The 23,276-nt window shown below is 32.8% G+C and overlaps 1 protein-coding gene across 2 annotated transcripts in view; it reads left to right on the forward strand.

Annotated features, from left to right (window-relative positions):
• The window catches only part of LOC106882915 (DAZ-associated protein 2), a 56,625-nt gene extending 44,579 nt beyond the window's left edge, over positions 1-12,046 (forward strand). For both annotated transcript variants that reach the window (XM_052968698.2, XM_052968699.2), the window contains exons 3-5: positions 2,950-3,035; positions 4,794-4,889; positions 7,688-12,046. In XM_052968698.2, coding sequence (XP_052824658.1) covers positions 2,950-3,035; positions 4,794-4,889; positions 7,688-7,816 — 311 coding nt within the window. In that variant the 3' untranslated portion in view covers positions 7,817-12,046. The remainder of the gene's footprint in view (positions 1-2,949; positions 3,036-4,793; positions 4,890-7,687) is intronic.
• The last annotated feature ends 11,230 nt before the right edge of the window (positions 12,047-23,276 follow it).

Below are 23,276 nucleotides of genomic sequence, written 5' to 3' on the forward strand. Positions count from 1 at the left end.
GTTTCCTTAGTGGGTCTGTCATGAGCCAAAGAACTTATAAGGCAGGAGCTCAACCTGGTTTCCATGGCTTATAAGTAACTAAGATTACAGTATTTTACCCACTTAACATGGTGTCGATTTGTCACAGGGTTAACTTTCCAGCTGTTGCTGGGACTACTTTACAGTTGAGTGGACTGGAGCAACATGAAATAAAGTGTTTTGCTCAAGAACATAACATACTGCCCAGTCCAGGAATCAAAACCATAATCTTACAATCTTGAGTGTAGCACCCTAATCATTAGACCACACATCTTCATGATTTAGTTTTTGCTTTCTATTAAAGCATGCTTCTGTTCTTCTGGACAGTCACAGCATTGTAGTATTTCACCAAATCATTGATAGTTAGTTACAGTGAGTATGTTTCCCTGTATAGGAAAAACACAAATTACTGTTTATAAGTTTTTTCATGATGAAACTTATACATGCTGTTTCATTGTTGATGCAGTGAATAGACAATGTAAAACACTTAAATTTTGTCTTAACAATCTTCATTGCCATAACTATGAAATCTATCAAACCCACTTTAGTTATTTCATTGATTTCTCTCAGAAAGACATGAACATTACTTTTTTCAATCTCCTATAAATATCTGAAGTATCATAGTAGCTATAGTACATTAAAGTCCATGTTTGATAATTGATTCTAGTCCAATTTTTTTTTTAAATTGCATTATTAGGGAGAGTGAAAAGCACCTAATAAAATCTTATTAGGCTTATGAAATTATTATTGTGAAGTATGACTGCAAATTTTATAACAAGAAGCAATTTGTATTCTGCTCCAGGATTTGTCATATATTTTCACCAGTTTACTTGTTTACACCAGATTTTACATTCTATCAAAGATTGAGTGAGTTTGCATATTGTTGGAACAAATTTCTACAGCTGGATGTGCTACTTAACTACTAACTGCTTAACCATAGAATGAAAATAGAACTTGTATCCAAAAGTGCAAACACAATTCAATGGCTTGACAGTATATAATGTGGTTAATGATGCTTTTTGGCCCCTTTGCAAATTGTTTGAAGTTATATAGTAGTATAGAGAAATTAAAACTTCAGCACATAGTGAGTGTGTGTCTGGAAATAACATCTGATAAAGCGTCTAGTAAACGAAATAGACTTTAGCATTATTAAGCATATTTTGTAAGAAAGGTAAAAGCTCATCCAAATAGTATGCTATAAAAATGTTTAACGAAGTATTATGAATTTGTTTATGGTAGGCAAGAATTTGTTAGGAAAGATTCGGAATAAGTTAATTAAATTGTGCAGTTAAAGAACATAATGATACATCATAAAACTACACATTTTTTAACTTGTGCATAATTCATTATAACATATAGTTTTAGAATTCAGTTGAAGATAGAATTAGCTCTAAGCAGTATATCTTACAAAATACGTTCAACTGCATTTATGATTTAAGAATTATGAATGTACATTTCTTACAAACTTTCTTCTATAGAACTCTATTTCTTGAAGCTCTGCAAATTTTTTTCCAGTGCCAAAAATTCTATTTCATTTTTTTTTTTTATGTCTATTAATATATGAGTTTGTTGGTTAAAAAGTTTCTTGTGAAATTGTAAGCTTCAATGTTATCTAGAACAAATAGCTTGTGTTGTAAGAAAGAGCCAGGCCATTGTATATTTAAATAGTTAAAAGCTTAACAAGTACATTTTGTATTTCTTATCAAAAGTAATATGTTATTGTTTAACATCCACTTTTCCATGCTTGCTCATGGAAAAGTGGAAACAAACAAAATTGCTTATATGACAGTGATGCTTTTTTACAATCCTCAACTGGTGTTAAAACAAAGGTACACAAAAATCTACTCACAAGGCTTTGGTCAGTCTGGACCTTTAGTAGAAGACACATGCCCAAGGTGTCATACTGTGAGACTGAACCCAAGACTACCTGGTTGAGAAGGAAACAAGCTTATTAGCCACACAGCCACGCCTGCACCTATACTCTTTTATAATATTACTTTAGTAAAATAAATATTAGAAGCAATTTTTCTACATTAAATTCCACTGGGACTAACATTGCTTTTCATGTCACTAAGATCAGTAAAATAAGCATAAGTTATACACTGAGGATTATTCAATTTCCTGATCAGTTCCCTACAAAGTGATTGCTTTGAACCAAGTCCAAAGTTGAGAAAATGAGTTTCTACAGTTTGTGGAGACCATATTAAAAGTTAGAATAAGGCTGAAATGTAATGAAAACTATATTATTTGAATTAATAATCAGTTGTATTTAGTTCAACACCATTCCTTCTTGTTAGATGAATTTTTATTTTATGAAACTGCAAGTCATGCTTAGTACTAAATACCGATGGAGTGAAACAAACTAGTTGTTGGTTTGATTACAAACCAACAACTAGAAAGTTAAAAATGAAAAAAGATCGTTTGAAGAGCTATTCTTCATATGAAAGGTAATCCTTTTATGAAGATGAAACTAATTATAGATTTGAACCATCGAGAGTAAATGGATTTAAGCAGGTGAGAGAAAGGGGAGGTAATGTGTAGGTGCAACAAATTATTATTCAATTGAGAACCCTGAAAGCTTTGACTAAGCAAACATTGAAAATGTTTTAAATGTGATCACATAAATTCATATATAAACTTTTTGAATGAGAAAGTAAACAATAAATATGGAATTGCATATTTAAATGGAATTATGCAAGTGTAAAATTTCATTTAGAAAATAACAAATCTGAAAAGCTGTAACTTTGGTATCATTGTTCTGACTAGATATTTTGAAAAAATATTTCATACTTTGGAAAGCTCACATATATGCAGAACTGCAGAAAGTTGTTGAAGCAATATATCCTTTTTCTTTTTTTTTACCTTGTAGAATCTAACTCTTAATGAAAAACAAATATTGTAAATAATTTAATTCTACTTTCTTTTTTACAGTGGTACCATCATATGGTTATTATTACAGATATGGCATTCCTGGCCAGGAAGCTCTAGCTCAAGGACTTCCTCCTTCCTACTCACCTGTAAGTTCCAATAATCAACACTTAAAGAATTTTATTTATTGCTACAATCAGTTTGTGATCTTGAAATTTGTAGCAAATAAAATTTTTTTTAAAAAAATGAAATTTGAGTTGTCTTGTTATAAAATCATTTAGTTATTATTTAATGTTATCCCTTATTGAAAATTTTTTTGCACCTTGCTTAACAGCTAATTTTCTTTTCTATGCAGTAGCATAATGCTCATTATGTTTTTCTAAATAGTTTCTTGTTGTTTTTTGGGCTTATGTGTGTTCACTCTTACTGCTTTGTTTTGTTTAATCTCTTTCTTCATGCAATTGCTTAGAAAGTTATTTAATATAGTTCTTTTCCATTAATACTTTGCTTTAACATCTGCACTACAAATCCAAGAATTAACCTACTATAAAGCTTATTTGTTATCCTTTTGAATTTTATCCACATTTCATTGCTATTGATGATTATTTACTGATGCACAGTGTTCACAGCTTTGCAGCAATATTTTGCATGTTTTCTACATTTATTGGTAAATGCAATCACAATAGCTTTGTGATTCTTTTGGCATTTCTTTGCTTGCTCTATCAGCACTATAACATCTTCTGCACTAAGCAAACTTCATACTTGTTACCCAACTGTCACTTTTCACAAAACAAATTCTCTATCTAACCATTAGTTATTTTTGTTTGTTTTGTTTTGTTTCTCTTTTAGTTTTTTTCTTTATAGGTATTGCTGTTTATCTAGCTGTAATTTTTTACACTTGCTCTGTTTACATAGTGTTTCTTGTTGCTAGATTGGTTAGCTTTTAATAATAGATATGACTTGACAAAACATTTAATGCATGCAAGCATGGAAAATGAATCTGTTGGCGATGACAATAAAGAATTGTGTGGAGGACAGCGTGCGCGTAAAAATCTAAGTTGCAAAGTTATATTTTCACACACACACACACACACACACACACACACACACACATGCGCACACTACACAAAATTTTAAAATCTGCTAGTCAATTAACACAGTTATATAATATGCTATATATTTGTATAGATATACTTTTAGAATGTTTCTGATTGCATGTCACTTCTTGTCTCCAAATTTAACCTTATCTTAAAGAATGAGAAATGACTGCAAATATTATAGTAGAACCTGACCTCCTCCTCACTAAAAAAAAGTATAGATTTGATTTATATTCTTTGTTCATCGTTTTCTTTCTCAATTTTTTTTTCCATCTAAATGTACATTGATTTTAATTGTATTCATGTTCATTTTTTTTATTATTTTACTAGTAATTAAAATTTATATATAATTAGCATTCTATATTATAACAAATACCATGTTAAAACTGCATTTGATTACCTTAAAATTTAATTTCTATATTCCCTCTCCCCACTCATTTAAAAAAAAAAAACTTTTTTTTTTCTCTAGTTTAAAAAATGTTTCTTAATTTTATAAACTTATATTTCAAATAAGCACAGTGACAGTGAAGCAAACTTTACTCTGCCTACACCTATTATATTATATCTTTTAAACATGATAGTCTATCTAGCAATCTCTGAAGCAGACTATGATGGGACCAGTTTCCATTTTTCTTTCATGGTAGGGTAGGGTGGTACTCAGTATTGAAATGTCCAAACTTGCAAAAGCTATGTCACTTCTGCTTCAATGGAAAATGGTTACGAATAGTAAAAAAAAGAAAAGAAAACTGGCTTAAGACTAATTAGAAGGCTAACTGTTGACCCTGTTTTAATATATTGTTGAAATTTCAGTCTCCAGCATCAACGATCCCCCAGCAGACAATGCTCGTACATGGTGCATATGATGCTGGAGCCCGTTTTGATGGAATTTCTGGCCAAATGATACCTGTAAGTTGCTTGTTGAACAATTTTGTTAATATATAAAATTTGGATTCTGCCATTACCTGTTGCTATGTTTTTTTTGGGTTTTTTTTTTTTTGGTTTTTTTTTTTTGGTTTTTTGGGGTTATTTTTTTTTCCTGCATGCTTGCATCCTTTTCACATTTGGCATCAAGGAATAAATAAGTGAATTATTTCATGTAATTTTTATATTTCATGTTGTGTTTTGCTTAAGCTACATTTAATTTCTTTTCTTTTTTTTTCTTTTACACATTTTTCTCAAATCAAGGGATTATTTCAAAGTTTTGGTCAATCTTTCTCTCTTTCACGCTGGCAAAAGGTGTAATATAACCACATCATCTTGATCACTTGCGTGTCCAGTTATGATGTGCAGCAATGAACAGTGTGTTTGGGGTTGAACTCAGCTTTACAGCTATAAACTCAGTATTTAATGAAATTTTGACTTGACACATGTAAATTATATAGGTACATGTACCTACATATTTTATAGGTACATATACACGTGTATGTGTGTGTGTGTGTGTGTAAATAAATCGGTATATTGTATATTTAAACCTATTTATGTACCCATACATATACATCAATACACAAATAATTCAATGTAACATGATGCCCGTGCGAGAAAAATGCCATACTTTTGAGAAAATTAGCTTTGAGTAAACCTGTATAGTTTATCTGCAACTAAGTAACTTCTGAATCTCTGTTTTCAGCAGAGTTCAGTATATTTTATATTTTCTTTATATTCTTTTATGCCAAATGCCGTTTTCATTTTATTCTTTGCATGTAATCATATCTCTGGTCAGAGAGAAGTTCTGATAACTAATTCAGAAGTGCTCTCAGTGCTTTATCATTTTAGCTCACTTTTTTGTGTTTTCTTTGTTCTGTTTATTGTTTGTTCTTTAAATAACCATTGTAGAATTTGCATGTTACTTTCCAGTGGAAGTTCTGAAATTCAATAATCATGTCTTATTTGACAAATAGTGTCTTGTTCTAAGACAAAATTTGTCAGAGTTGTACATTCAAATTGAACTTCATTATATTACTGATATTTTATTTTATCAAGCCCAGAGGGACAAAAGCGAAACCAACCTACATTGGTGTAAAGTGAACTTAGAACAGTCTGGTACAAAACCAGATAACAAAACAAATAGGCTGGCTCACTATAGTATGTAATGACAAAACAACACAACTTTTAATGTTATGCTCATCCCAGCTTGTATTTTTTTTTTTTTTTTTTTGTTTGTCACATTTTTCAAATTTGTAGATAAGACTTGGTTACTAAACTGAATAATTGAATATATATATATCTAAAACCATCTAATGCTATCAGCACCATTTTTGAAAACTGCTATCCCACATAATCAAGGAAAACAAAACTACATCTTAGAGCCCCTTCATACCAGAAAAGCTGCTGTATCAATTATTGACTTTTGATTCAAATTCTGTGCGGGATTATCAGCCACCTTCTTTGAAATCTAAACAATCAAGAGTCATACGCCTAGTTGTTCCACATGTTCTGCTGCAGGTGCAGCCATTCAATTACGCACAAATACACAGACTACTACTCTGCATGTCACATGACCAACCAGTGCAGGAGTGTTCAGCATTATTCCAGAATAGACTGGATTTAGAATATATTCAGGTTGCCAGTTGTATGTGTATCTCAATATCATAGCTATTTTGTTTGGAATACAAATTTAATAAGCTTACAAGCCATTATTTAACCAATTCATTAAATGTTATGAAATGTGTATGTTTTGATATTTTGTTGGTAATATTTGCCAGGGTCCTAGCTATGCTTTTATATTATTTGATTCATTACAATAATTTGCCTAGAACTGTTAATCAATCACTTGTCTAATGTTACCTTGAATGTCACCATTTTTATCAATTCTTTCTTTGGTTATTCAAAAGACAGAATACTTTATTAAAATCTTTTGCCTAGAGTTTGCAATATCATCTCCAAATTTAACTGTAAAAATTCTGCTTATATTCTACCAGGTGTAACTATTAATAAAGGAAGGGCCAAAGGGGAGTTAACTGGTGTTTTTCCAAGAATGTGGTACAAGCCAATCAAGATTTTCATTAAAGTGCTAATTTTATATAATAATAATGAGCCATATTTTGTTTGTAAATTTAACCGCATATTTTTTATTATCTTCAAGAATATTATTTAATTTTTTTTTTAAATTCTTTATGCAAAACCAATTTTTGTGGGGAAAAGAATAGGGAGTTGTCATCCTTATTCTTTTACTGGTACCTATTTTATTTGCTCTGGGATTTTAATGTAGAAATGTGAACCATTAAATTGAAAGTAGTGTTCGGTTATAACAAAAGTAGTAGTTCTATGTCTCAAATTGGCAGGTGAGATTGTGCTATTCATTTCCTAATTGCATAAGATTTATATAGAATAACTTCTGTTGGGAAATAAAACAAGATCCTCACCTTTTAATTTGCCAAAACTTAAATACGAGTTATAGTCAACTGTTTCAGTGTCTAACATTTTAATGAATTATTTATCAACTTCAGAGAATGCAAACCCAAGATAATTTTTGAAATGTTTGTTTGTGAGAAGGACCAATGCACTCATTGTTCTTCAGTGCCTGAAAGAACTAATCTTTAAAAAGATCAGTCTTTTATTTCCTATATATATCAAAAATGTCTTTTTTATCATACTTATAATTTAAAAAAAAAAAAAAAATCCTCTAAGAAACACTAAATATACTTCACCATCTTTTTGTCTTTTATAATAAGCTAATTTCTTTTTGTTTTTCTCTGCCATTTCAGCCCCCTCCACCTGGTTATGCTCCGAATGCAACGCAAATGGCCGCCATGCAGGGGCAAAATGTTATCCTCACACAACGAAAGAACGATTTCCTGACTGGTGGATCTGGAGCTGGCTACACTTGGTACTAAAATGATGATACTGTTCTATGAAAGGTTGCTGATTTTGAGGGAATGAATCTAGCTTACGTCGGCTTTTCTGGTCCAAACGTTACATTTTTGATTCACTGCTGATCTTTCAGCTGCAGCATCCATTTTGTCCAAATCCATCCTCTTTCCCTTTAAAATCAATAACTCAATGCCTTGAATGATTGCTAGATACTCACATTGTATGCTATACCTGCCACATTCTAATCTTTCATCTTGTGGACTTTAATCATTTCAAAGGGGTAGCTACAGGTTTTTAACATGGGTGGAGATTTATAATCATTTCTTAGTCTTCTTTTCTTCTTATTTCTTTTCTTATTCTATCCTATTTTTCCTTTTACCCTATATTTTACCTTTCTCTTTGTTTTCTTATTCATTCTCTCTCTTATCCTCTTTTGCTTTCCTTTTTCTTATTCTTTTCTTTCAATTCTTTGTTTTTTTTTTTCCCTACTTTTGTCTCATTTCCACCCTGTAACACTTTCTCCCTGAAATATCTTTCTACTTGGCTGCCACTGTATTAGAAGTCAAGTAGAAGCCAGCACTTAATTCCTTCTCCACTCCTTATATAATTTTAAAAAATAAACATACACACCACACCATATTACACTCACCACAGTACAACACACACACACACACACACACTCATTACCTGAGATTGTATAAACTTAACCCTTCTTGTGAGCATGTTAACATGAATGAATCTTGATGTGTGTATGTTAAAAAGTTTGTTTTGATTTCATTAGGACTAATTCCTGCACACTGACCTTCCATAATATTTCATTTCAAAGAATAATACTTCGACTATAGGCAGTGGTTGGATTAGAAGTGTATTTTAATATATAACCAACAATTTAGTGGAAATTCTTGCTTTTTCAAGGCAGCACTTGGATTTCAGGTGTTTTCATCAGTTAAGAGGTAAATCTGAAATTCTTTTGACAAAGACAAATTTTAAATACTTTTTTACCCAGACCTCTAGATCTGGCTACTTGTATAGTAGACTCAGCTTGAACATGAATGAAATGGAGGTTAGTCTTCTGGACTTTGTTACCTTGTTTCTTTGATGTCTTTAAACCGATCCTTATGATCTTAGTTCTACCAGTGAATCCATGTTATTTTGGGTTTTTTTTTAATTTTTATTTTTTCTGTTAAATTCTTTCATTTCATACATGCAGACACACTCGCACTATACACACACATACGTATTTTCTCTTCCTCCCCCCTTCTATCTCTCTCTCTCTCTCTCTCCTTCTCACACACACATTAATTCTAACATTCTGATTTTAGGATAATTGTAAAGTCTTTTTTTCTTTTTTGTTTTTCTCTTAACAAATATTAGTTTAGTTACCTCATTGATATTATTTTAATCACAGAAAAACAAAATGTCTTAATGGGATAGATATACTAAAACACCATTTCAATTATGTATATTTAGATATGATTAAATCTTAGATTTGTCTAGGGTTACAAAACTTCAAAATCTTTGGGTTTTTCTGTTTTATTTATTTTCAGATGGGGGTTTCTTGCATCATTAAAGTTAAAATTCTGATTTCGTTTAAATATTATTATCATTTTTTATTTTCATCTTTCTATCAGAAATAGGTCATTTCAAGAAATACCACATTACCGCGCATTGAGGATATTGTTTATAAATTTGCTTTGCTGAAATAGCATTCTGTGGAATAAAATAGATTCATAAAAAACTTTTTACAACCCCTCCCCCCTCCATTCCAAACATATTGCAGTAAATTTGAAAGCTTTTATTGAAACAGTTTTCTGTAAATTTCTATTGTCAGATGACAAAGGGTTAAATCAGGGTTTCTTCTTGGCAATATTTTGAAACATTAGTTTCTTTTCATTAAAGAATTTCTCGCTGATACCATCTATCAGATTGTTTTCTCTAGTAATACTTGCAAAACATGAAATTGATATAGTTACAAATCTCTCTTTCTCAAAGAACATTTTGTTTTTCTAACATTGTTGCTGCTTTTTAAGCACTAATATAAATAATAAATAATTGCTATAATTTAACAGTTTCATTCTGTTTAATAACCTGTTTGCAGATGTTTCTTCTGTAATAACACCCTGAAGTTAGACCCCCTTCCCCCCCCCCCCCTTCCATGTATTAGTCATGATTCTCTACATAGTATTTACCACTTTTGATATAGAAAATATATTTTTTAGCTTACGGATGTTTTCGAAACAAGAATGATTTAGCGTTCATCACACTGTTGAAGAATTGTGCTTTCATAAGGTTCTTGTTTTTAATTCTTCCCAATTAGTTTTACTTTTTTTTTCTTTCTCATAATTATTATTAAAAGTACATTTTATCAAGTATATGCATCGTTATGTCCAACTTTGTGATGATTATATATGTATTTCTGTTTTATCCCTTTTTTTTTTTATAACTTAAGTTTTTAAATGTTGACCCAATAGAATCTTTTATAATAAATTTAAAAGAAAACATTAACTCTTTTTTCCATGTAATTTTCATTTTAAAGAATTATGAAAAATAAACCCCTATCAGAAATTACATCTTTGAAATATGCAAATAAAATCTGATTCTCTTTCATGAAAATTGTCCAAAATTTGCTTGCTTTTAATTAATTTTTTTGAATATTTGAATTCTGTAAAGAACTAGTATCAAGAAAAGTGGAAGTCCCTTTATTTTTTCTCTCCTATTTGTTTTAGTTATGAAGTTATTTTTTTAATTTTTTTTTTATTAAGTAAACAGTGACTTGTCAAAAATCCGAACTGTTTTCACCTCTATCTGTGATCTAATAACAGCTCCATTACTTGTGCAGAAACTGAATTTTCTTTTCTTCTTTTTCTTATATATTTTAATTATCCTTCTTACAGAATAAAAATATTCTATAGATTGTTAGAAACAAACTGCTTCATTTACTTCAAAAAAAGTATATCCAGATGGGAATGTTTCTATTTTCTTCCCTATAATTGACACTTTTGATTACATATAGATCATTATTCAAACTCTTCTGTCTGGGACCATGCAGTGAATTAGACACACACACACACACACTCTCTCTCCCCTCTCTCTCTCTCTCTCTCTCTCTCTCTCTGTCTTACTCACACACACACAGTTTTAAATGTTGTAATTGGTGATTCATTAAATATGCAGTTCCTCATCAGAAAGTTACAATAATCAATCTCTTAATCTGCAAAGATTTCTTTATTTTTGATTGAATGTTTTTTTGTTTAATTCTTATCTCATTTATTGAATATAAAGTTCAAAACAACAGTTAGTAAGTTTCCTTATTCTGCAATTCCTATTAACTTATATTTTAGTTTATCTGTCCATGTTACAATTTTTTATATATCTGGTTCCTTACATTTAGTTTCTGAATATTAGGGAAAGGACTCTCATGATTTAGATCTTAATTGTTGTTTTTCAAAACTTCCAAGTTATTTAGAATCCGGAATCATTATTTTTGCTGCTTTTCATGAAAAGTCCTTAGGTACAATATAAAATAAAGTTTTTCTTCAAATTTTTCTCTTGAAAAAAAAAAAAACTTCTTTCAGAAACAATCTCTCTCAAGCAATTATTTTTTTTTTATGATACTGGTATTCAAAAACTATAGAATACTTTAAATTACTGCTGTTATAAGAAAAAAATTACTGTTATATCAGTGGAAGATGTAGCAATTCTGCTCATCTTTTGGCTGATTTTATTCTGATTTGCAAGTGAGTTGCTTTTGGCTATTACACAGGCTGTGTATTTCTCTTCCTCTCTAAAGTACTTTACTTCTATAGGAAAATCGAATCAACTGTTTCTATTTGAAAAAGTAAAGTAAAGAAAAGAAAAAGAAACAAATGGATTCAGATGTCCTATTAGCTGTTCTCTTTCTCTCTCTCTTTCAAAGATGTATGCACCACTTCACATACATCTACATACACACATACACATCATAGTTAGAAAACATCTAACAAGCCCTGCCATATGAAATAACTGTGTGAACTGCCAATTCCCTGCTGTTAATAATATTAATATAACTGATCGCAAATGTCATCATTTAACATTATATAAGAAAAGATGATTTTTTTTTTTCCCCTCCCCTTTTTATTTTTCTTCTTTTTAATCTAAATTGAATTGGGTACTGCTCTTGAAAGCAAGACATCCCAGAATCGTACATGAGTAAGTACTCTTGAATATGACTTTTTGGTCATGCTTTTAACACTAATAAAACTATTCCACTGAAACACTTTTTATTCTTTCATTTTTTTTCCTTTTCTTTAATAGATATTTGTGTGGCAGCGTAGGCACCAGCATGGCTGTGTGGTGAGAAGTTTGCTTCCCAACCACATAGTTCCAGGTTCAGTCCCACTATGTGACACCTTGAGCGGATGACTTGTGAGTGAATTTGGTCGATGAAAACTGAAAGAAGCCCATCATGTGTGTCTGTGCTTCTTTGACAACCAATGTTGGTGTGCTTACATCCTTGTAATATAGAAGTTCAGCATAAAAAGACTACTAGAATAAGTACTAGGTTTAAGAATAAGTGTCCTGGGTCAGTTTGGTTAAAACCCTTCAAGCATGGTCATGAAAAGCAAAACAGCATACCTGAAGTAAGGAAACAGGACACATTTTTGATACTATATATATATATATAATTTTGCTTATGCGTTGCAGAACTAATAATCTGGTGTAGAATGACACATTAGTTGAGTACACAGCAGTAATAAGAAAATGAGATGACAAAGGAATAAACAATCATCTTATGAACTTCATTAGCTTACAGCTGCTATTCAAGGCTCTGATGAAACTGTGAGGTGTTACTCAGGCACTCAACTATGAGTCCACTACATCTTATAGCAGAAACAGCTGTAAGATAATCATTCATATCATTTATTTCTTTGTCATTCATATTTTTTATAAATATATATATATATATATATATATATATATATATATGTGTGTGTGTGTGTGTGTAGATTTGCTGTTAATGGTAATTATTTAACCTGATTTAGTACAAGGTTAATTTTCATATGAGTCTGGTACACATAATTGAATTTCCCTGAGCTATTACTGTAACTTATAGATGCATATTTCTCTTTCAAATAGTGAAAGAAAAATCAAACTCTGACAGGATTCAAACTTGAGGCTTAATTAAATGTTCTGAGGCATACATTCACTATGGCAACTAAGGATTTTTTCTGGTCAAAAGTTATGTAACTTATTGAATATTTATTCTTAACTTCAAAAAAAAGAAATGACATTTCTTTTATCTTTTACTTGTTTCAGTCATTGGACTGTGACCATGCTGGGGTACCTTATGAAAGGATTTAGTCAAACAAATCTACACCAGTACATATTTTTAAGTTTGGTACTTATTCTGTCAATCTCTTTAGCCAAGTTATGGGGATGCAAACAAACCAATATTGGTTGTCAAGTTTTGTGGGGGTCAAATGCAGACACACATAACAAACTTCCCTACAATTTCCGTCTACCAGATTCACTCACAAGGCATTAGTTTACCTGGTGCTATAGTGGAAGACACTTGACCATGTGGTCACAAAGCAAGAATCTTAACCATGCAGCCATGAAAATCACAGCTTGATTAACATTCTAGTTTGCTTCATTTGTTTTACATTTGTTTTCTTTGCTAGTATATTTTGAACAGGTTCTTATTTGAAGCTATATATATTTACTGCTAGGTGCTCTTCTTGTTGCCAACTTGTTCCTGATTTACAGTTTAGGAAGCACAGAAAAATGTTCACTGGAAATGTAAACATGCAACACTTTTTCTTTTACTTTGTTCTTCATTCAGATTACTTTATTTAAAAAATTACATCTTTCACACATATACACACTTATATAGGCATACATATGACAGACTTCATATGGTTTCCATCCACTAGTTTCATTCACAAGACATTGCTTTGAGTGAGGCAATAGTAGGAAACATTGGTCCAAGGTGCCGTACAGTGAGACTGAACCTAAGAACACATAGTTGCAAAGCAAACTTAACTGCCTAGTTATACTGAGCTATATCCATACATGTTTTATCTCTCTTTGAAGTTAGGGCCTTTTTTCAGCAACCCGAGATTTTCTAACCACTCTTTTTACAAGATGCCAAGCAATAGTAGATTATTTATTTAAATATAAACAAGAATCTGCTTACACATAGCTCATATGCCTATGGTATAAGATTGATAGTCCATCAATAATACTTGATGGAATACTAACACAATATAGATTATGAATAAATATATGAGGCAGGGTTTGTGTTGTGAGTTACTTAGTGACCTCAGTGGTGCTGGCACCACATAAAAAAACGCTCAGTACACTCTGTTAAGTTGTTGGTGTTAGAAATGAAAACATTGGAGTATGTTGTGGACCTTTGGCTCACCAGTTCCTGTCAAACCATCCCAAGTATGCCAGCTTGGTAAACCCATTAAATGGTTATCATTACAGGCGCGGGCATGGTTGTATGGTTTAGAAATTTACCTCCCAACCAAATGGTTTTCAGTTCAGTCTCACTTTGTGGCATTTTGGACAAATAACTTCTTTTATAGCTTTGTGCCAACCAAACTTTTGTAAATGGATTTGGTAAACTGAAAGTTTATTCCATATTTGTTTTAACATCATATGATAGTTGGAAATGAGTGTCACTATCTCTCAGGTAAGAATTGCTAACTGTTTCTAGACTTCCATAAAAAACATATCCAGCCATGGAGAAATACTGCCTTGCTTTGAAATAGGTGAAGGTTGGCCACAGGAAGGGCATCCAGCCATAGAAAATTTACCTCAATGAATTTGATCAGACCCATACAAGCATGGAAAGGTGAACATTCAAACAATGATGGTGATGATTATTTACATATATAGTGTTGCTAAAATTAGGTTCTGTAGATGTACCTTTTCAGCAACTTGGAATAAGGATTGAACTGACAGAATTTGCTTGCTTATCTCCCAATTTATTTACTTATTGACAACCCATATTGTACTTGCACTCTTAAGGCCAGGCTGTCGTTCTCATACCGTTCTGTAAATGTGTTCTACATTTTAATAAGTAATTTTCCATTAGTTTTTCAGCATCTTGAGGAGAAATGATAATGTGATGGAGTTTAACAACAAAACTTGTTCAATCCTCATTCAAAGCTACTGAAAAAAAATCCTCAATTAGAGCCTAATTTTACAACTAGACTAAAAGGAAATTCTTCTGTATATTCAATTACTCATAAACATCTGTATTCGTACTTCAGCAATATACAATCTTTTTCAGAAATTAGGCAAAAGAAATTTGACATAAACTTCATGGACCATCAAATATAGTTACTTTTTTAATCTCACTATGCAAAACAAGAACAAAACTTACCATGGAGCACCAAAACTTTGATGTAGCCCACCAGTCGTTCACTGGAATCACGTTGTACTTAAATGTTTCTGTATATTACTAGCAAGCTCACTTTCTGTGCTGTGTTAAGGAAATATGTATGAAATTCATTTGCTTTTGGTTGATCTGGAAATGACTAATGAAGAGAAATCAAAAAAAATTTGCAACACATGGATCTAAACATGAGATTCGTCAGATGATTGGCAGTGAAAAAGCAGCCTTTCAGTAAGTAAATTAACATCCCTTAAGCTGCAGCATATATTGTGTAGGTTCTATATTCCATACACATGAAACAATCAAATGCTCAGAAATAAACCATATGATAGTTGATGTAATAGAAATAATGTAACCAAACACAGACAACCATGCCAGCATGGAAAGCGGACGTTAAACGATGATGATGATGACAAGGGGGTGCTGAAAAGTTCCTGACTTTAGGCAAAACAAAATACAGGAAGATCAGTCAATTATGATTTTATTCAACGTATTCCTGTCAGATTCACACACATTGCAGTGGTCATTCAGTTTTTCTAATCCCTGTAAAAGAACTCAGGCCTAGTTGGAGGCCCAATCTTCTTTCACAACACCCTTAAAGCCAAGAACTTTTCATCATCTCATATATTTGTTGAGCAGAGTGACACATGGAAGTGTGCTGGGCCCCATAATCCAGAGATCCACGGGTTGAAACTACACTCCACCAAAAAAAATAGATATTTTTTTATATTTATACATTGCATCTGAGTTGTCTACAAATATACCAACCATATACCTATAATGGTGGGTCTAAAGTATATCATGCAAAAGAAATTTATATAGGGTCATGGGTTCAGCAACGAACCAGGATCTACCAAAACCCAAAAAGTATGGTGGATAGAGATGGTCTTTGCACTTGGTATATGTGTGTGTGTATATATATATATATATATATATATATATATATATATACACTATATGTACAGGGTGCGGTGAATAAATTGTCATCTGAATTCTGCAAAAATGAAAATAATGCATCTCATTTTAATATATATTCACCAAACTGAAATACTAAAGAGTAAATTTATTCAATAAAATTACCATTGGCTACAACTACAGCCTCCAGACAACTTTGGAATCTCTTGCAACTCTTCTGGCTGGTCTCCTTGTTTAAGTTGGTGAATGATGCATTAATCCTTGCCTTCAGTTCATCTTTGGTGTTACAAGGAGTTTTGTTGGTTTATTGTTCAACTGCACCTCACATAATAATCATGGGGGTTGCAGTGTGGGGAGTTAGGTGGCCAGATGTTAAGGGTGATAGGATCACAGAAATTATTCGACAGCCATGACTGGGTTCTCCTACTTTGTGGCATGGTGCAGTGTCCTATTGCCAGACATAGGGTCTTCCAGCAGCCACCCTCTTGCCCCAAGGCAGCACTACTTCCTCCAGGCACTTGATGTAGGCCTCCACGTTGAGTCTGAGGCTGTGTGGGAAAATGAATGTAGGCGTAATCTAGCCATCACTAGTGATCACTCCAAACACCTGGTTGTTTGATTTTTATCACTCTTGGTACATGTTTTGGAGACATGGCAAGTCAATGGTTCTGTATGTTCAACTGATTCTGGCAGAAATTTTTCTCGTCTGAGAAAAATCAAAACAAGTTTGGTTGGAATGGACGCTTGAGTTTGTTCAAAAGCTTCATAGCACAGTCTTTCCTCTTGTCCTTGATGGCTTGGTGTAAAAATTGGCCCTTTCTCATCTTGTATAAGGAATACCAAATGTCTCATGCACTACCTTCCTGATTGACTCGGAGGGAACATTGTCAATCATGGCCTGGATCTCACCAACAAATTCAAGTGTTCTTTTCTTAACAGAATGATCACAGTGAGTTTTCCGAACTACCATACCTTTGCAATCATTAGACTCCTCCAACTCTTTCCTAATCTTCTGCAATGTTCATATTGGAGTTTCCAGTGTGAATGGCAAGCAGTACAGCATGTCATTTCCAAATTTCTGGCAGAGTCAATTGCATCATGGTGCTGCTTTTCTCACAGATGTTGCCCAACTGACCCTGCTATACTGTGTAGTCAACAAAATCAAAAACACAATGCACATGATCAAAATTAAATATATAAAATGGTGACAATTTACCCAATGTACCCTGTATGTTTGTGTGTATATGTATATATATCTATGTATATATATGTATAGGCAAAGCAGTATAAACTGAAGACCAAGGGAAATAATTTATTTTAAGCTTTACAATATGAAGATTATAAGATTGGAATAATTCTATATCATTTAACCTCTTCAAAACTAAAAATATTCAACTCTTCTGAAAAAAAAATTTTAATTCTATTCCTTTTGCCAGCAATATTTTTCAGAAAAACTAAACCATAATACTTTGATAACTGAAGGAATATGGAAATGTCCTACTCAGAAGTAGAACTCTTGCAGCAAATTTCAGATGACTTGTAAGTCAATACTTCATATATCTCTGCTGGAGAGTAAGCACCACTGAAATAACAGGAGTACCCTACTTTTAGTCGTTAACAAAGAAATTCATCTGCCCTATTGATAACCTGACTTTTGGTGGAAAACATCAATACCTAATCCATTGTTACGTTGTCCACCTTTTCCATGGCATTTTGCTCATTAAAATTTGCAGGTACTATAACACCGATTGGAACTCATTACATTTGATCCTTCCCAAACGTAATGAATATTATATTCTGAAAGAATTACTCCAGAAATTTTTCTTTTTTAACCTTTATAACTATCAACCAGACTGTGATGTTATTCACTGCCGGTTGTAATGCACTTCGCTGCATTGTAGCTTTCCAATATTGCCAACCTGCTGGCTAGATGGGCAAGCTAACATTAACGTTGAATGGGATGCCAGTTTATCACAGGGTTATCTGTTTGCAGCGGTGTTGACAGAAGCAACATGAAAGGAACTGCTTTGTTCAAGAACTGCCTGTCTGGTAATCGAAACCATAATCTTCTGATCACGAGTGCAACACCCTAATTACTAGGCTACATGCCTTTACACCTTTTTACAATATTTCCAAGGCTGAAATTAATATTGGTTTCAAATTTTGGCACAAGGTCAGCAGTTTAGCGGGAGTGAGAAAGTCAATTACCTTGACCCCTAGTACTCAACTGGTTCTTATTTTATTGACCCCCAAAAAAGATGAAAGGCAAACTTGAACTCAGAATGTAAAGATGGACGAAATGCCATTTAGCATTTCACCCTGCATGCTAACAATTCTGCCAGCTTGCCACCTTAAAGTATATATTAATAATACTAATCACAGTAAGGTGGGAGCTGGTAGAATCATTAGAATGCTTAGCAGCATTTCATCTGCAAATTTGATTATGCTGAGATTGATATTGCCTTTCATCCTTTCAAAGTTGATAAAATAAATACCAGTAAGAAATGGGATCAATGAAATCGACTTCTTTCCCATCAACACCACCACCACCACCACCACACCACCAAATTTCTGGCCTTGTGCCAAAATTTGAAATTAATATTAAAAATCACAGTGAATTAGATTGACTTTAAAAGCGAATTTTCACATCTACAATGCTGCTTATTAGGTGTCTATGAATTTGGGAAACTCCATCTGATAATCAGCATAGCATTCAACTGATATGCAAAAAAAACTTCACATTCATTACCTGTAGCTTATGCTGTGTTGTGTCTATATCCATGAAACTTGTATATCTTTACTGGCCTGATCTATCTAGGTATCATTGGGTGACAAGCTTGCAACTGCAGGCAGCATCTAACCTGTGTGACTTATTATTTTGTTCAAATTAATAGTATGTTCCTGTCAAGCTGACTTGCTTTTGTTTGATAATACAGGCAAAAACCTTCAAGTTAGTAGTTAAGATACATTCACACTGAATTTTATTTTTTTATTCAACAAGTGTGGCTGTGTCGTAAGAACCTTGCTTCCCAACCTCATGATTCCAGGGTCAGTCTCATAGTGTGGCACCTTGAGCAAGTGTCTTCTACTATAGCCTCGGGCTGACCAAAGTCTTGAGTGGATTTGGTTGATGGAAACTGAAAAGCTATCATTTGACAACCAGTGTTGGTGTGTTTATGTTCCCATAACTTAATGGTTCAACAAAAGTGACCAATAGAATAAGTACCAGGCTTTAAAAAAAAAGGCAAAATGTACTGGGGTCAATTCATTCAACTAAATGTATTCTTCAAGATGGAGCCCCAGCATGGCCACAATCTAATGACTGAAACAAGTTGAAGATAGAACATTTAGACAAGACTCAGAGTAAACAAAAATCAGGTGTAACTGAAGAAATGTGATGTTAATTGTTACCTGTTTTAAAAAAGAATGTCTGACATGGGGATAAATGTTGTTCAACTTTGTGTGTCTAACCTAAGTTAAGTTATTTCAAAAAAAGTTGCAGATATAATTTTTTTAATATTTTTTTGAAGGCAGGGTGGTGAATTGGCAGAATCATTAGCATAACAGTTAAAATGTGTCGAGGCATTTTGTCTGCCTTTATGTTCTGAGTTCAAATTCCACCAAGGTCATCTTTGCCTTTCATCCTTTTAAGGTTGATAAAATAAATACCATCTAAGCTTTGGGATCGATGTAATCAACTTACCCCTCCATAGAAATTGTTGGGCTTGTGCCAAAATTTTAAATCAATGTTTATTTTAAGGCGGCAAACTGACAGAATCGTTAGCACACTGGGCAAAAGACTTAATGGTATTTTACCAGTCCTAACATTCTGATTTTAAATTCCACTCAGGTCATCTTTGCCTTTCATTCTTTTGCGGGGTTGATGAAATAAGTACTAGTTGAACTCTGGAGGCTGATGCAATCAACTTACCCCCTACCCTGAAAGTGCAACCCTTGTGACAAAATTTGAAACCAGTATTTTGTTATATTAACCCTTTTGTTACCATATTTCAGATAAGATGCTCTGTGTTTATTTCATTTAATTCTAAATATAACAAAGAATTTAGTAAAATAACTTTGTTAATTATTAAGCTAGTGTTTGGAACATAAATTAAGACTAAGCTCTGGTGGAAGATTTAAATTCAGAACTTTTGAAAACAAGACATTTGTACTACAGAGCTGGAGTGTGTGGGGGGTGCAATCTGAGGAAGGTTGGTATCAAAAGGGTTAACTGATTTCTTTCAATACATTTAGTATGCTGTCACTTTTGCAAGTCAATAGAATGATGAACAACCAGCTTAGAAGTTAGTGGACTAGGTTCACACATACTGCTTTGTGTCTGTGGTTATGCAGTACTTGACTCTCAGATAACACAGTCCACCTAGCTACAATGTGGTACCACACTATCCAGTAGGAACAACTCCCAATTGCTATTACTACTTAAATGCTTTGCTTCCTATGGAGCATAAGCCATCAACAACTTTTCTCTGCTATCTTCAGCTCTGAGAAGTCATTTCTGCTTCTTTCCAGTTGGATCCCTGCTTTTCCAGCCTCCCTTGTGGGTTCCATCTCCACTTGCACTTCAAACATTTATTTCTTCCAGGTTTTGTAGGTTTTGAACTGTCATTGATGCTTCTGTAACTTTGCTTTTTCTGTTTCTAGTTGTTGTCCCCACTCACTTTTACCTTTGGGAAGAGGTGGTACATAATTAATCTGGCCTCTCTCCTTTGACTTGACCAATATAGGAGGCTCTACCAGAAACTTATGCTTTGCTGGCAGGGTCATAGGGGCACACAAGCTACTGCACTACAAGGGAGTTAACTCTGTTATAACCCAAATGTACATAACGCTGTATAATTGTGTATTTAGTTTGCAATACTAATTTCAGTTTGGTAAGAATACTTCACCACTCACCATACAAATTTTCTACTGGCACACTAAAATAAGATGTCTTCGGCAGTACTCCTACAATACTCATAATTTTGAAATAACTATCATTTGCAATTTAGATGTAGAAAATTTTGAGTTAAATATATACGATGACCAAGGATATAAAAGCAGCAAAAATTAGGATCTTTTTCTAATACTATTGAATATTTTTAGTAGAAACTCATAAGGAAATGAGAATAATGGTTGAATACAATGTTTTTCTTTCTCCAGCAGCCGAGTCACACTTTTCTTTTGTGAACATCTGAAATTCTTCATTTAAAAATATCCTTCTTAATTAATAAGTCTATTTGCCTTATTTTCAATCACCAAAGCTTCCATCAAGCTCTTGTGATGCTATGTGATTTTTTTTTGCCAACCACACCATATTTCTCCAATAATTGATTCAAAAGCAATGTGTTAAACTGCCAAACACCAAACCTTTGTCTTGGTTTCAATTTTCATTTCATGAGAAATAACCCACATCTCTAATAGAATATACAGTTCCATGCAATATTTTCTGAATGAGAGAAAACAATGTGAGATGACCACCAAAAATGGCTGTACAAAAGTTTTCAGCCACCTCACATAAACCCATCAAGATACAATGTTTTAAAACAGAATAATGTCTATAATGAAAATTTACTACATACTGTTCATTTCAAGTTACTGTACATTATTAATATTTCGTGTGGCTTCCCTTACCTTGAATAATTGCTTTGATGTACCAGGGAAAGATGTGTACAAATCGTTCACCATCTTCACAGGTATGAGATACCATTCTCTGTAGCTGAGCTTCCACAACTCTTCAAGATTGTGTGGATTCTTCTGACGAACTCTTCTCTTTAGTTCTGTCCACATTTGCTCGATGATATTTAAGTTAGGGCTCTGAGCTGGCCAATCTTTCAATATGGTAACACCTTCATCAGCCAGACTCTGTTGTGTTGCACACAATCTTTGGCATGGAGCTCCGTCATGCTGAAAAATCTCACCTTCATCCAAGTCTGGCATCAAATTGTCCTTCAGCAACTGGATGTATTTGGCACTATTCAAGTTACCATCAATTTTAACCAACTTTCTTGAACCATTACTTTTTATGTATCCCCAAAGCATTAGACTTTTACCCTCAAACATCACATTACTGTTTTCATCATGTAATGTGGGTCATTTTGCTTTCCTGGAGGCCTTCTGACAAATTCTCGCTTATTAGAAATATTAACAATGTACAGTAACTTCTTGAAATGAACATTATGTATTAAATTTTCATTATAGATATTTTACTGTTTTAAAACATTGTATCTCAGTTGGTTTATGTGAGGTGGCTGAAAACTTTAGCTCAGCCATTTTTTGGTGGTCATCTCACATCTTTCCTTCTAATTCAGAGCCCCTACTGCAAAATATAATGATTAGGTATGGAAATGGCTCCAACAGGGCTAATGTTTCATCTGTAAAAAATGCAATGCGAAACATCCACTCATAAGTTGGCAGTTAGTAGAAATTTACAATAGTTTAAAGTGGCGAAAGACTTTTGCATGGTACTATACTCCAATTCTAGATAAATATTGTTTTGCTCTGGGGAAAAACAGAGACATCAGGTTCCTGTTTGTCTTCTGTAAAAGTTTAATGAGTTCCTATACATAATTTTTATTTCTCAAATAGTACCTAATTTATATTAATTTCACTATAGACTACACTATAATTAATACAGTACCTCATAAAATTATAAGGTTTTATTTTTATACCTTAGTAAGTTCTGGTTGAGTGATGTCATTTGTAAATTATACCTGTGGCAGCCAGGTTACCAACTGTTTACCTAAAAATTTTCCATTCAAATATTTTTCTCTGAGTTATAAGTTGTGTGTGTGTGTGTGTACCTGTTAACCTTTTAGCATTCAGATTACTCTGTCAAATATAATACTTATTTAATCTCATTGTTTTGAATTACTCTCACATTATCTCATAGCTTTGACGTTTCAATGATGTGATTGCTTAATTTTAGAATGATATTGCAAGGTAGGTGTGAAAGGCCAGATCTGGCCAATTTGGATATATAGAACAGGTTGACTATTTTGGCTGGATATGGCTATTTTAAATGCTAAATGCTTAAGGCAACCAACATATTCATTCTACTCATTGCATTCTTCTAGTCTTTGCCTAAATAAATAAGAGAATATAAAGTAAGCACCATCACTTTTTATTGAACTCATTATAGGCTAAAATATTAAGATGTGAAAACTGATTTATTTGTGTTTTTTTCA

This window comes from Octopus bimaculoides, chromosome 6 (genome assembly GCF_046866305.1).
Source record: "Octopus bimaculoides isolate indiv1 chromosome 6, ASM4686630v1, whole genome shotgun sequence".
NCBI lineage: Eukaryota > Metazoa > Mollusca > Cephalopoda > Octopoda > Octopodidae > Octopus > Octopus bimaculoides.